Raw genomic sequence first — 16,602 nt, forward strand, 5'->3', positions numbered from 1 at the left:
ACTACCATGTTGTTAAAAATTTTGGCTGTATTATGGTTGTACTTAGATGAATGACGATTCCTACATGTAACTCATATCTTCACAAACCAGCCACTGTCCAGTGTTCATTAGTGACATTTACTGTATTGTAACTCAGTCTGCCTTCAGTGAATACTCTTCAGCATAGTCAGAGAAGAAACATTACATTCTGAGTCTTAAATACGAATTTGACATGATTTAGAATCAAGCAATGTGTGTGCATGAAAAACTCTACAAAAATGGAAGCATGAAGAAAATGAAAACAGTTGCAAAGGTATTTATTGAGAAATAGTAAAGATGTACATATTTTTACAAGCTTTTAATATTAATTTACATTTCTTTAAATTATGTAGGCCCCAATAATCTATAACTTTACTAATACATAACAGAACCCCTTGACTTTGACTGTGAGATCCCTAGAACACCACCATAATTAGGAGTCAAAATGCAACTTTGGCTCATGATGCTTATATTTGTATTGAAAAGAAATACTAAATGCCGTATTCACTGAGAATGTAGGCTTGTCACAAGCAAGTAGGCTTCACAAAAACTTCACAGTAAGGCATGCTGTTGAAGCTATTTTGATCTTCGCTCACCAGACAGTTAGTACCGATTTTTGTGCACAGACCACACAATCTTAAAATCTTATTTTTTAAACTCCGAATTGGATTGACACATTTCTCCAGGGTTTTATCATCTTAGATGTACGCTATAATATTGTAGTCAGGCCTCCTATTTTATTACTCAAGTGATAGGGTTTTGATATATTTAAGGTGCAATATAAGGCAGTTATTTTTTTTCTAATATATCAAGCTTGAATATGTAATAGTCCAAACCCCATCTGAGTTGGAGGACAGTTTTCAAACTCATTTCCAACAAGGCATGATAGTCTACACAAAAACAGAACGCAGGAATTACCCATGGGGCTGGTTTTCTTTATTGCTGGCTGACTGATATTATGCTTTGTTTTGTTTTGTTTTGCTTTGTTTTCTTTCAGAAAGAAAGAGTATTTTTCTGTCCTTAGGTGGGAAGGGAAGAATTGTAGCTCAAGCCTGCACAAAGTCACATGACCAGGTTGGGCCAGTGGCTTTCTGACTGCCACCATTGCCGTTCTGGATAGATAATTTGCTTTCCATCAAGCCCACTTGTAGGGGTTGTACTGGCTGTCTCCCCTAGACAGATCCTTGGGGGTGGGGTGGGGGGAGATGTGTGAGAAGTATCATGGAGGATGCCAGCAGCCAACCCTCGGAATCTTAGGGAAAGTTGAGTCTGTCTGGCCCTCAAGTGGGGCAGTGTTAGAAGCTTTGTTCATCAGATTTCAAAAAAGAATTACAACTTTTGAGTTTATCAATGAAAGAAACTGGCTGTGTGCCAAAGTAACTTCATCTTAGTCACAGTAATAAATATTTAAGGTTTAAGTGCACAAATGAGTACTGGTAATAAAAAAATAGTCTTTTACCTTTTAACCATTTTTAAGCTGAAGACCAGCAGAAGTGTAAAATTTATTATTAATATTATTAGGATTAAAATATTTCAATCATAATTTGCCACTGTAGCATTATGGGAAAGGGTAGTTAAAAGCCACAACATTTAAAAAATAAGGATCATATAAGAAGTCCCTATCTTATGCAGAATTATCTCATTATCTTTCTACACTACACAGGGCCTTATCATTCTCTAAAGAAATATAGCTCTCTAGAGTATTCATTGTGATGTTTGAACAAAGCATTGGTCTTATTTAAGCTGCAGAAGTCTCAGGTGATTACTTATCATGAACTAGCCTCAGATGAGGGGCACTGACTGACAGCTGGATTCTAGGGTCCGTCTGATGCTGTGCAGAACATAGAGCTTCAGGTGCTTACACCATTAGAATATTTTACTTCTTGAAGTCTTAAATTTCCACAAGGCAAACCATGTCATAGCCAATGAGAGAATCTGTATCATGTTACCAACATAGGCTACACACCAACAAAACAAAAAGACAGGCAGACACAATGATGACAGGCTCTCCCAGCAATGAATGCAGACATTGTTCAGCAACCATATAAGAGGAAATCAATGTATTCCTGTCTGTAGATGGGGAGATCCTGGATTGATGTGTTCCAAGGAGAGCTAATCCCTTTCACTGTTGAGATCTGGTGATGTCATCAAGATCTAGCTTGTTTGATAATTAATTTATGATGATATTCTATAAAGATTTTTCACAGACTCAGTGTTTCTTCCCTATCTATCTGGTATACCTGCGTTCTATCACCTATGGTATTCACTTTTGCAATGGCATGGGAAACAAATGAACCTTGTTGTATTTACTCAATGTATATTTTGAGCCATAACCACAGCACATTCTAAAAATGACTTGAATAATATTTGCTAATGATTTGCACCATAATATCTTCCTCTAAGTAATTTACACATACTCAGAATTTTAAGCTAAAATTTGGTAAGTTGACATGAATATGGCTCTTAGTTTTCTTCCAGGAAACTGTAAGAAAGGATACTTGAGACTTCAACATATATTTCGCTTTCTAAATAAAGAACCCACTGTTTCCCAAACCTTTTGCTTATGAGCAGATGTTCAGCTAGTTGACTCTTACCGATTACTGGAATCATTCAAAACCCAAATAAAATGCAAGCCTTCTTGTATTATTATTGTTGATTTTTTCATTCTAACAAATCCTCAGTTGGTTGATGATTCAGTATTAAACTTGTAGCTTGAATTTTCAATTTGGTCATGTGAAGAATTATTACAAATTTTTTGTTTGTTTGTTTGTTTTTTGGTTTTTTGTTTTGTCTTTCATTATCTACAGAGACTTTAACCAAAGTTACATTGTAACACACAAACGCTGTCTTGTCTTTAAGGCACAACACATCAGTATGAACATTCTCTTTGCCAAACTTAAAAAAGAGACAATATTATATTCCCATTTCCCTGGCCCTCTTCCCGCCCCAACAAATAAAAGAAAAATTGCATTCACTTTCAGAGTCAGCTGCTAATAAAGTCACAGTAAATTATTTCCACCAATAATTTACACAAATTACAGGTCTAGATAGGACTGTCATTATACAGTCCGAGTGCATTCAGATTTTCTGGGCTAGGTAGGCTAAAAGTCAGATTCAAACCTCAGGGTTGAGAAGAGCTCCCATTTTGAGGAATGTTTTCGACCACCTTGTCAGAGGCAGAACAGGTGCTGTGGCTTGGGAGGGTTTGAGTTCTTTACTAAAGCTGTTAATTCCAGTTAGGACTCATTTGGTGTGTGTCAGCAACCTCCACAGATCTTTTTTCAAACCATGAAAGTATTGTAAAGATAATAAGACCATAGAGTTTCCTTTCTGTAGCACTACAGTTTAATTCCATTCAGCAACCTGAGTTCTTCACTCTGGAGTTTTCATTCCACATATGATTTCATCCATTAAGACCATTTATATGTGTAGAAGAAGCCAGTGGCATTGGATCACACATAAAAATTCAGTGTACTTGAAATATAAAAAAAATGGATCCCCAGCTAGAGAATACAGTTACAAATACTCTAATTCCAGTGCTTGATGTAGAGCCAAAAGGTCCGAGTGACTTGATATCCTCCAGAAGGGCATGTTGTGCTGTTTGGCCAAAACAAGGGGAGAGGAGAGAGGGGGAGGGTAGGAATGAAGAATGGAGACAGATCATAACCATAGTCTCAAGGAGACAGCAGCACACATCAGGATGTAGTGTTCACCCAAATTCAAGGCAGGAAGTTTAATAGAGGGAGAGCCACAGGTGGAGGTCTGATACTACCAATGTGGAATTTTCTAAGGAATCAAGAAATAGATCTGAACTGGACTTCAATGTATAACAGCCAATACTGAGTCTCCTACATGATTTAATCTCTACTCTGTAAATCAGCATTACCAAGGCCAACATTGGGGAGAGCAAGATGGCCTAGAAATCCTGCATGAATGAGGGACAAACTATCCATCAGCACACTACTTTTAAAAGTTGATTTCTTGTTTAAAAATAATATAAAATTACATTATGATCTTCCTAAACTCCTAGGTCTTTGACAATTTGAGAGGGCAAAAAGAGTGAATTCCTACCTATGCAACAAACAATTTGGAGTTGGACTAAATGAATATTAGAATTGATAATATTCATACTTGTTTAGGATAACTAATAGCTTAAGCCAGTAGATGGCTTGGTTTATTTGACTAGTTCAAGACTGAGAGGGAGAGGACTTAAACTTAGAGTTTTAATTGGGACATACAATCCCCATGTGGAGAGAAAACTCTTAGATGGTATACTGGTTTGTGGTCTCTAGAGATGCACTATGGATGTGGCATTCAGGGTTTGCGGAGAAGACTTATTGGAAATAATTCTGAAGGGACCTCATTGGAAATAATACAATGAAAAAATATACTCTAGTAAATTACAAAGCAATAACATTATTGGTTAACTTGAACTTAAAACATCTTCTAGGACATATGTAAATGGAATGTAGTCTGTATGCAGTGGAAATATATATGTTGAAAAAGATACGTTAACATGAAGCTGCGTTGTAATCACTATTGCTACATAATTGTTTGCTGTTCAGTATGGTAGCCACCAGCCACACGTGGTTATGAGTATTTGAAATATGTTTAGTCCAATTTAAAATACATTTTGAATGTCAAAACCAAGGCCAACACAGGAATATAGACATCATGTCAATAATTCTTATATAGACTAAGTGCTGACATATTTGGGATAGATTGGGCCAATTAATAGATGATATCAAAGCTGACTCTCCTTGTTCTTTCTCTTGAATGTGGCTTTTAGAAAAATTAAAATTTACATACACATCTCATGTTGTGTATCTTGAGAGGAGAGAACAGTTATCATTCTTATTGCTAAGATTTGACTCCCCCCCCCCAAATTTCACAAACACAGGTTTTAGTTCATTAGAGCAAAGAATTTTGAGAAGCGTAACATTTTGCATTTCAGCTCAGATCTATTTGTAATAATGAAACAGTACTCAGTACGTCTGCACATGCGATTACTTCTACATTCAAAGAAAAGCATGCATTCTGGGTACCAGGGAAACCAGCCACCTGTGTTTCCAAATAGAATCACAGCCTTCACCCATCACCCAAACTGTACCTACTTAAACAACCATTTGAAAATAGCATTCTATCCAAAGTTTTGATCCATTTGGAGTCAAGCTATTTGCCCTCAAAACTGCAAAGCAGAGGGCATCTCCCTAATCTACCATTCCCAGTGTGGTTAACTAACATGGACTTGATAAATCTTACTTCTGAAAGGCACACATTGTTATTGCCTTGGAAGCATGTGCTTTATTAGATCTAACCCAGAGATAAATAAATTTTACATAGGCTAGAGACATACTCCTGCCTGTCTAAGGGTCTGTTTGCTATGTGTGATTATGGTGCCAATATGGAAAATTAAAACCACAAACTCCCATGAAATAGACATCCAAAAACTCCAGAGGAGATGGCAACTGTGTGAGACTTAAACACCTCAAGCAGCGGGCAGCAGGGCAGGTTGGGTTGTTTGAGGCTGCAGGGCTGACCTTATACAGAATGTCCTTGGGACCAGTGTGCTGTCTTGAGTCACAGCCACTAATTAACACTCAGGGAGTTCCGTGTCACCAGCTCTCGTAACAGAATGGCAAAGCACAGGGAATCTAGGGGACAGCTGCTGCTGCTGCCTGCAAACCTTCTGAAGTGGAACCCTTTTCCTTCCTTCTGTTTGTTGGGTTTGAGCTGACTGGATACATCAATCATTGATCTTTCTGTTATGGTCATAAACTCTTCTATGAAACTGTTCATTTTGATTATTCTATAGAAAACAGAAATTGGGTCTATATTGTGATACGTGTGTTTAGTGGAGGCTTTATTAGAAAGTGATTTAGACAGCCCATAGATGAGAAGTATAACATTCTCTTTATAAGCTAAAATGTCATTTATAGTTTCTTTTATTTTGCGGCCCTTCAGTGAAGAAAGTAGAGGGTAGAGGTTTGTGTTGTTTGGTGTGGAAAACAAACTTCATATCATTCCTCTTCTGATGCTGATCCAATCACTTAGTGATTTTACAACTACCCTGATTCCTCATCAGAAATATGCATCAGATAAAAGCCTTATTTAATCAGTAGGGCCTATGAGATCTTCTGAGTATGCACAAAGCCTCAAATACCAGTGACTCATTGAAACATGTGAGAAACCTCTAGATGGGAGGGACATTGCCAGTAAGACTCTAAGACAAGTTGGAACAAACAATATGAATGATACACCCATTCCAACCATACTGGTGAAGGCCTCTTACAAGCTCTCTTTCAGTTATCAAGTATGTCTTCAGCATTTGTTGTCAAGGAACCCATCTGTATCCAGGCACTCACAAGAAACATGTGGCATTTGAGAGTCATGGGCCACCCTCACTGACTGTGCTATGAGCTTATTAAAGTTCTTCATCTGGTAAATTTCATGAGTTTTTTTTTAAATCTATCTTTGTGTGCACTGTATGTGTGTGTGTTAAATAAATGCTCTAAATGGATTAATATATTTCTTATATATTTACATACATTTAAATAAATAACAATGAATTCTCCTGTATTTCCTATCCAATTCCAGGCATAAAATGCTAGACTCCAAATGGTTTATTTGCAGGTCAACATGGACTCTCTCATGCTCTTGTTGATTTGCATCTATAAATGTCAATCACTTGTCAAGCTGCCAAGCTACAGGAATGCAAACAAAAAGGCTTGCACTAGAAGTATCACACCAACATTGTTTGAGACAGGTTACCTTTTTCGCTGCCTGCTCTTCTTCTACACCATCCCCAATTACAACATACACTACTTTTCTGCCAAACCTTTGCATTATTCGTTCAAAGCAACTTTCTTTTCCTGGAAGATAAATGAGATAAAGTTCAGAGCGAAATTACCTGCTTAGCTGCATGCTCCTCATCTCGGCCATCTCCAATCACAACATAAGTTATGTTAGTGCCAAATCTGGACACTATACGCTCAAAACAGCTTTCCTTGCCTGAAAAACAATGCATTGCTTATTCTTCCGGCCATGGTACTCATTAACCTAGAGATTCACAAAGTTTTAAATTAATGTCTCTTAAACAACATTTGAGTGAACTTATGACCTTATGACCCCGGCGTTTACAAATCAACCCACACATTTAGATAAAACTGCTTTTAATTTAGGATAGGTTATTAAACAAACATTTTTGATAGTCTAAGAAAGACAGTAGGCTTGAGAATTTGACCCTGATCAAATGTTAGTGTGTTTTTTAATTCTACTGCAAGAGTAGTCAAACAACTTTTACAGGCAAATAGAAGTTTCTACAGCATTTGTTTAATTCTAAGAACCAATTTTATCTAATTTATCTTCTGCATAGGCAAGTCAGTTGGGGAAAACTGAAGTCTCATCTCTAAGCAAAGAGGAAATACTAACAGATTTACCTTGATAAATGACTCCTCTAAAAAAGTGTGTGAGAGCACATATAGTCAGATTAATTATATCAAGCGTGCTGTCCAACTGACCACAGCAGTAACCACAGTAGATTTGCTGACTGCACCCTGAGGTATTGCTTGCTCATGCTTTATCTTTACAACATTGGCATCTTTTCCTGAGTTTCATTCCAAGAACTTCTTGTAGCCATCACTACTTTTGACTTTTTTCTTTTTTTAATCTGCTAGTTCAGAATGCTAAAGCAAAAATCACTAGTGACAAAGGAAAAATAATAATTACTTTCGTGGATTAAATGGAACAAATTTGGTCAACGGGAAGAATATCAACCTTTAAGTAACAGAAATGTTTATTTGGATGAAAAATCGTTTGCGCTGTCAAAAAGAAAAAATCACATTCTGTCAGTTCTATGAGTATAGTATATGCGTCTTCATAGAACATAGTATGGGATTGGAATCTAGGCTCTGATTTGTAGTGTACATGACAATGTGACATAGACTTTAAGAAAGTCTGGCTCTCCCTGACTGTTCTCTCCAAATGGCTGCAAGTTTCACAAGACCTAGGGCTAGCTATGTTGGGAGATTTTAGGATTTTGAACTTGTCGAAGGGGCAGCAGATAATTTTGTTGCCCTTTGGGACACATTACATAACCTATTTATTCTCTCAGACGTGTCCTCCACAGACAGTGGGCCATGTATTCTGTCTTCTTGTAACTCTCTAAGGATGGCAAAGAGAACTTGGTGACATTTGTTTTGGAATGACAGTTGGAAGTCAGACTCTGCAAACAATATTTAAAGATGAAGCTAGCTCTATAAACATAGTTTACCTAGGAGGCTGTAGTTACTTGAGTCCTGTGTATTGAGGAGAAATGTATATTCTAGACACTCATGTAATGAATACTAAAACCACATATTAAGCTGTATGAAACATTTTCACTTGTTCATGAAATTATTTTTTGGATTGATGGTGTAGTTAATCGGACACTTTCCAATGATGCCAAAATAGTATTTTTATTTTTAACCTTAGATCAGCATTATTTAATATGCAAAGATGTCATCCTGTTTCATATTAATTGAACAATCAAACGCTGTGGCTGGAGCATGTATTACTCAGACAATATATGCTAGAATACTGTGCAAAATGGGCAGAATAATGGGTTAGGATGGCCTAAATACTAAGTTCAGCATTTTACTAGCTAAGAGTTCTCGTGGAACGCACGCATATACCGTGAATGACACGTGATTTTGTTATATGAAGTGCTCCCAGACTTTCTGGGTGTGCTAACAGGACGCTGATTAGAAGAGAGTCACGCGGGAATGTAAACACACTTGCAGAATACCCCGATCGATCGCGGAGGTGACTGCACGCGGTACAAACTTCCAGGTCGTTGCCTTACCTATCTTAGTTGCGCTGTAAATGTTCTCGATGGGAAAAGCACCTCCTAGGCTGTAGAGCAGAACCTTCGCGAGCGCAGGGATCAGCTGGGTCGTCGTGACCAAGACATTTACGCAGTTACTCCTAACGGGGATGAAACGCACGGGTTTGCTTTCTAGTAGTAAACAACTCCTACCAGCAAGACTGAAAACTGCCGCTGTTGTTTCTAAGCTCTGTAAGAAATCACCTCTTTCGGTATTCCACCACCAGTGCCATCGGCCAACAGATGCTCCCTCGGGTGGCAGAGTATTAAGGATAATAAACAAACCCAAGACCATTGTCTGACATTTAAAAGTCTCCATAACGTTTTGTCAGAGAGAGGTTCTCTTCAAAGTCATTTAACTCTTAAATGATGAGAAGAAAGCGGAGTGAAGTAAGCCACAGGTTTTTTCAGTTTGGAGAGGTGGTTTGGAAATGACGTTTCACCATTTACTAATATGTGATATTAGTAGTTATGTCATCTTTCAAAACTATCAATACTCTACGGCAGAAATTTGTAAAGGACACATATAAAGAAGGAAATGAGAAATGTCAGTGATTAATTACACATTCAGAGATGGCTTCTGTCTTCATTTGCAAATTTATTTTCCCATTAGGAATTACACTGTCTATACAATCTCTTTTATCTGCTATGCTCATATTACCTACAAGCAATCTCTTTTGCCAATTGGTGCAACATGACTTAAAAAAATGTTTAGGTGGCTTTCAGTTCCTCATGACTGTGTATATAATGCTATCTTGAGTTTTTTTTTTCCTTTCTATACTTGGAGTTATTTGCTTAGTAAATACCCACAGAACAAGTGATAAAACAGTAACTCAACTTTGCTGAGAACTCTGACTTTCCCGACATTTTTGGGTTTTGTGTAAATTTCAAATGTGTGTTAGTGCTAAAGTATATGGATAACTTAGCATGTGTCAGACAGAGTAACTAAGTAGTTGGTAGATGTTGGCTTATTATTCTCAGGCCTTCTTTCCATTCATTTATTCATTCTTGAGGTCACATATTTTTGAGATGACTTTAAGCTCATTTATAAAAAAATAATATAAATGAGCTGTTGATTTAATTCTTGGAGGAATGCACATGACTGTGTACAATTTCAAAGTTTTCATGTCTCAGAGTCCCTGACCTCTGGTTGATATGTCACAGTTACAGACATCATGAGGCTGCAAGTACCATGCCTAAGCAGCTTGAACTGCCGGACAATTCTTGCATATAGAATTAAAGGCCCTTCCTGGGATTCTTTCACACTCACCCTGATTCTCGAATTTGTAGATACAGAGTAAAATCTAACTCATTTGGGCCCAACATCTCAAACAGTTTGCAATGTACAAATTTGTTCCACACTTGACTCTCTTCAGGCTCAATTCTTGGCAGTTTTCTCTTTTGTATAGGTTCTACAGACCAAATTCCAGGGACTACCAAACTGAACCCTGGAGGCTTCATGTCTGTCAGAATTTCCATTAGAATGTGACACCAAGAACTGCACAGAATGTTCGTGTCTGCCCAAATCAATACAGGAAGCTAAATGCAAGCCCATACCACAAGGACTTTCTGTTGGTGACGTTTCTGATCTTGCCACCAGGAAGGAACCACTTGCCAGATTTGACACATAAATTTTCTTCCATGTCCTAAATATTAGGTTCTTCTTTTACTCTGGCAAACTTTTATGTATCTGCTATCTGTCTGAATAACACCTCTTTTATATCTGTTACCCACCCCCTGGTTAGCCTTATCTTTATTGGCTCACCTAAGTCAGAAATAAAACCATGGAATAAGAAAGAACAAAGATTAATCTCATCCACCAGCCATTACATCCCAAATTTATACTACCCCTGAATTATTATTCACAGTACAAAGATGAAAAAAATCTTGAAGTCTTGGTAATTTTGTCATCTATATTAACAAGTTTGTAGAAACACTGAACAGGCTATAGGTTGCCAAGAGCAGCTTCCTTGTTCTTTCCTGGTGCCCTCAAATGGTGCATGCTATCTTTTAGACTAACACCATGCGTCTTCTTACAAAAAGTCCTTTTTTAACTTTGTCAGCATCCTTTGGACTTAGTCACCAACACAGCACTGATTCCTCCTCATGACAAGTTATGTGACTTTCCCGAGGGATTATCAGTAGTTATGAACGCGCACGCGCACACACACACACACACACACACACACACACACACACACACACACACACGCTGAAAATTCCTGGATGTGGTGAATTGCTAGGAACTGGAACAGTTTCTCTTTGTTGTGCCATTGGACCCAGATCTTCCATATAATTGAAGTAGAAGGGAAGGGCAACAATGCCACTTACCTAGTACTAATAATTGATAAAGACTTAAGTGCATTTGTTAGCCAGGAATCTGTTAGGCCTTCAATCTCTGCCCTTAACTGCAGCCACGCATCCCTCTTGGCAGGGCCGAGGAGCCCTGAAATGCCAGAAAACAACATGCAGTCAGAAGTTGAACACTGCTCTGGAATACAGAATTTGGCATCTCTTCTGTCTACAATAAACAATTGTTATTTTGGTTGTGTCCTAAGTAAAGAGTTACAGGCTTTTATCAACATGGATTCACCCTTTCAGAGCTGATTATTCTATATTCATTCAATGAATTCCTATTAGTCAACACTTAGGCATCAGTCACTTGGCTAGACAGAGATGTGACACAGGAAAAGCAGACCCAAAAGTTTTCCCTCTCTCAGAGCTAGAATCTAACAGAATAGCTGGAAGGCTCAGCACCTTCTCAGCCTGAGTCCATTGATGGGGCTGGGGTATGTCAGTTCAGGAGGAGCAGTGGGGTCCCTCCAGCCCAGGAACACAAATATGCCACTTAAAAATATTGTCACAATTAGAATTCCACTTTGGAAAAGTATTATCAGCATCGGTGTGCAGCTGTCACAATGCTTCTCAAAGGAGTGCTTGCCTTTACTGATACTTTGTGTTTTAAGAAGGAATTAATAGCTATGTTTAAAATCCCAAGATGGACTACTCTAGTGTCAGCAGTGGTGGGAAGAAGTGGGCATGTTAAATTTTAGCTTACAGAGATGTTGGCCTATTTGCCAGTGGTGGATCACATGAGCAGCATGCACGAGTCCCCATCACTGACAGAAAGGAAAAGAGGGAGGAAGGGAGGGAGGGAGGAAGGAAGAGAAGGAGGAAGAAAGGGAAGAAAGGGAAAAGAAAAAGAAAAGAAAAAGAGGAAAACAAAGTAGCCTTGCTTTCATGATAAAATGAGACCACATAAGTGTCCATTCAAAAGGAAGGTTTCTCACTCAAATTGTATTTCAGATACTAGGAGCAAATACACACATAAATAGGAGCTACTTAAAATGAAAACTTTTACTTTCTAGGAAGTCTCATTTTTCCACATTTCAGTAAAAAGATGCTATAAAATATCTGACAGAAAATAAACTCACATCATTGATTTAAATACCCAAGAGACAAGACTATATATTAATAGTCTTCTCAATTTTAAGGTAATTTTAACAATACTCTGTAAGATGGGGGTAAGACACAGAGATAACAAATTTTTCAGACCTCTCAAAGGGCTGTTTAGTTTTTTTTTTTTAAAAAGTTAAATATATTATTTACAATTGATTTTACCTAGAAAATCGTGTCTTGTACAAAGCATAGAGTAATTTAGGAAATACAACCAGGAGTTGGAGCAGGATTCAGTTATCTATTTGGAAACAAAAGTCTTCCCAGTATAAACATCCTGTTGGCTCAAATGTTCACATTGTCCATGGTTCTGCCTTGCTTTTTCCACTTACTGAGTATCCACTGAGAATTTAATGTGATTCAGTGCTAGAGAATACTGAAAAACAAACACACAGTCCCCATCCTCAAGTTGAGAATAGATGGGTGCAATGTATTGGCTGTGGATGAAAATTTTACTCATTTTATTCTGTGGCATACATAAGACCACACACATTTACAGAATGTGTACATGTGTCTAGAAAAATAATTTTCTTCTGGATTACTTTGGGTTTTTGCTCATCAAACACGTTTCCCTTTAAAAGAAAAACAAACAGCTTGTGGGAAGAATTGAGTGTGACCGATCTTGGAACTAATCTTGAGAATCTGTTGACCTAAAATTGATTCTAACAATAAAAGATGATCCATTTTCCCATATCGAGAAGCACAGCCAGGGTGGTGGTTTGAGGCTAAAGGTTTAAATACTGACTCAAATTATATGGATAAATATAATGTGATTTAGACATTGCTTATAGAGTATTAGAGGTTTAAAATCCCACAGTGATCATAGAGAGCACTATATTGTATGTGGGAAGATACATTGTCAGATAATGTGTGAGTTTTAAAAAGATCAAATAGACCTTTTGCACATTTTGAACTTGCACAAACCACTGACTGGAGAGAGAGAGAGAGAGAGAGAGAGAGAGAGAGAGAGAGAGAGAGAGAGAGAGAGAGAGAGAGAGAGACAGACAGACAGACAGACAGACAGACAGACAGACAGTGATTGTTATTAACTCTTTCAACACCTATGGCTCTCAGCTTTGCAAGGTTCTTTGGACCACCTCTCTCATTTGTCTGTTCTTCATTGATAATATCAGAGTACTGTGGATGAAGTAGAGTAGATATCTTGCTGGAAATCTTGATAGGACACAAGGTTTCACACAGCATAGCCAAGTCTTTTCACAAGGGTGCATTCAATTTCCCCCTCCTAATTCAAAGAAAGCCAAAATTCAGGCTCAGTACTTTTCAGTGCGAGCCTTTAGCTGATTTGTTTTCCAGTAGGCCAGTCTGCATTATGAAACTACAGCTTGAATTCTACCTAGACCCAGCCAGGGTGCTGACGCTGGATGGCATCGGCCGCACGTACCTCCGACATTGTTCTTGTAGGTGTTATACAATTCCTTTACTCTTCTGTAACGAAAAGCCAACTTCCTCATCCAGTCCACTCCTCCTCTCACACCTGTTGGCAAACAAAGGTTCGCACTACTTGCAGCTGCATGGAAGCCATCAGTTGCAAAACTGTAGGTACTGCAACACCCAAAATACATTAAAAAAAGAAATAAAAGAAATAATTACATGTGCAAAACTCCATGGCTGAATTTCTGTAGGAAATGCAAGACTGAAAAGCATGGCTTACCTTAAGTCCTGGCCATTGTCATCTGAGGAAACATCGTCTATATGAACTTGATCACACTCCTGGGGAAAAAGGAAAGAGCAGACATTACCAACCTCCCAAACACATCTAATACAGGAATGGTTTCCCATCATTCCATGGCATCAGACTATGGCCACGAGATGGCAGCATGGGCCCATTCATCTCTTCCTCTAATGCTTGTTTTCTTGTGTGGGGAGAAATGGTACCACTTCTTTTCTCAGATCTAAATCCAGAGGGGTCACATAAAGCAGCCTGAAAACTTGAAAAAATAAATTTAATCTTAACGTCATTGATAAGAAGACCTCTTGAATCTTTGAGATCAGTGTCCCTGCTAATCTGAAAATACACAATGTGCCTTGAATCGGAACATATCAAGTAGTCACTATTATTAATTATTTGCTTGGTGGCAGCAAAGGGGTCTTGACCTCAGAACATGGTGTTCTGTGAGCTTTCCAAGACTTCCTGCTTTTTTGCTAGAGTGGGGGTGTTATTTTATTTAAACTCATGCTTTTCTGATACAGAACAAAGCTAGTAGCCATAGAAGCTGACATCCTCTTTTCATTAGGCTTTAAAAACATTTTTAAATTTCAACGAATACAAGTAAAACAGTGAAGATTTACATACCAAATGCACTACAAACGCTAAGGAAAATAAACTTGGTGAGGATGCCCACCCTGGATCTGATTTCCAGTTAGTTTGTTTAAAGCAAATAGTGGCTTCCACATAAGAACTGGGCTCTTTTGGGGTTCTAAAAATCTTGTTCTGTGTTTAAATAATCTGCAAACTTCCAGTGAAACATTACACGATTTAAGGTGAAATTTGCTGGTGGGATTTAAAATGCCCTTAGAGTCCATGATTAACAGTTACAAATGATTACAATTCACCATAAATCAATAAGTGTGTGTGTGTGTGTGTGTGTGTGTGTGTGTGTGTGTGTGTGTGTGTGTGTGTGTTTTGCAGGAGATTGAAGCCAGAGCCTTGTTAGAGCCTTGAATATATTATGCAAATGTTTTACTACTGAGTTACATCCCCAGCTATTGGGCCTCTTATATTTCCTTTAGATTATTTTACTTATACCTACAGATTTTGATGCTACATGTAGCACATATAATTCAAAAAATCAATTTAAAAACTATCAAATTTGAAAATATGCCATATTAAGAAAGACTCCCCACTTCGAATTTGTTATAAACCTGGAAGAACCTGTAGCAAAACATGAATGTCTGCCTCCAGCCTTATGCACAAAACATACACTTCCTGTTTACATTGACTCAGATTTCTTTTAATTTACAGAATTGGAGGGTGAGGGGATGGTTCAGCAGCAGGTAAAGAGCATGCTGTTGAGCCTGAGGACCTGAGTTTGAACCCAGGAGCCTACAAGGTGGAAGGAGAAAACTGACTCCTGCAAGTTGTCCTCTGAGGTCCACATATGTGTGATGTGGATAGCTTCCTTTCCCAAGTAAATAAAATAAATGTGAACTAAACAAACAACAATAAAACACAAAACTAAGTAGCAAGCTCAGTCAGCCAAATTTTAGTATGTAACTTTAAAATGTATTTGGGATGGAGAGATGGCTCAGCATTTGAAAGCATTTGCTGCTCTTCTGGAAGACCCAGTTTCAGTTCCCAGAACTCCTGGGGCAGCTAACAATACCCTCTTCTGCTGTATACACATGGTACACATACATGCATGTAGGCAAAAATACCCTTAAACATAAATTGAAGCCAAAAAAAATCTTTCAAAAATCTAGGTATACTAATTTTAATAGTTCGTAAGGTTTGCATAAGTTATGGGATTAGTAATTTTTGCATAAATCTCTTAAAACTTAAAAACTGGAAGGAAGGGGAATATGGAATGGGGAATATGCTCAAAGTACATAATACATTTGCTGGAAAATGTCCTTATACAACCCAGTACCATGTGCAATGAGTATACACCAATAAAAATAACTCCCAACTAAAAAGCAAAAGAGTTTGCTTCTTAAATACATGGCAGCAGTCTAGACAAATGATAGTAATTGGTAGGACTGCCACCATCATTTCAAGTTCCTGACAAGAAGTTAGAGTGACGTGAATTCATACCCCAGATGGTGAGGATTGTGGGAAGATGTGGATGTCATGAGTAGGAGGAGAAGAAAGAGAACAGCATAGGAACTGAAGCTGCCCGAGCTGCGGCTGTTTCCCTTTTCTGACAAAGAATTAGTTGAGAAGGATGCATGCTACCCTGCACTGAAAGGAGGCATTGCACCTCCAAAACAGAAAAAATAACATCAGATGCAAGTACAGCAAGCTGTTGCACTGGGCTTTAAATTAATCCAAGCAGTTAGCATGGAAGCTGGCAGAATATGGAGGCAATGAAGTAGCTCAGGACAACCCAAGACCTAAGTATTTCTTCTTCAGACAGTGATATTCTTTAAATAGATGTTAGCGTGTATGAGTGTTTGGCCTGCATGTATATCTGTGTAACACATGTGTATGTGGGACCTGTTGAGTCCAGAATAGGTGTCAGATCCCATGGAACTGGAGTTACAGACAGTTGTGAGCAGCCCTCTAGGTATTAGGAGTCAGACCCAGG

At 38.1% G+C, this 16,602-nt stretch overlaps 1 protein-coding gene across 4 annotated transcripts in view; it reads right to left on the minus strand.

Annotated features, from left to right (window-relative positions):
- Positions 1-279: 279 nt before the first annotated feature.
- Eya4 (EYA transcriptional coactivator and phosphatase 4) overlaps positions 280-16,602 on the minus strand; it is a 251,289-nt gene continuing 234,966 nt past the window's right edge. For 2 of the 4 annotated variants that reach the window (XM_052751178.1, XM_052751175.1), the window contains 6 exons: positions 14,010-14,068; positions 13,740-13,900; positions 11,213-11,327; positions 8,861-8,982; positions 6,790-6,890; positions 280-3,615 (listed from right to left, as the gene is read on the minus strand). In XM_052751178.1, coding sequence (XP_052607138.1) covers positions 3,535-3,615; positions 6,790-6,890; positions 8,861-8,982; positions 11,213-11,327; positions 13,740-13,900; positions 14,010-14,068 — 639 coding nt within the window. In that variant the 3' untranslated portion in view covers positions 280-3,534. Of the gene's footprint in view, positions 3,616-6,789; positions 6,891-6,928; positions 7,030-8,860; positions 8,983-11,212; positions 11,328-13,739; positions 13,901-14,009; positions 14,069-16,602 lie in introns of all 4 variants that reach the window. The other 2 variants (XM_052751176.1, XM_052751174.1) reach the window with 1 other exon arrangement.

The sequence above is a fragment of the Peromyscus californicus genome, unplaced genomic scaffold (genome assembly GCF_007827085.1).
Source record: "Peromyscus californicus insignis strain IS unplaced genomic scaffold, ASM782708v3 Scaffold_22__1_contigs__length_63687245, whole genome shotgun sequence".
In the NCBI taxonomy this organism is placed as follows: Eukaryota; Metazoa; Chordata; class Mammalia; order Rodentia; family Cricetidae; genus Peromyscus; species Peromyscus californicus.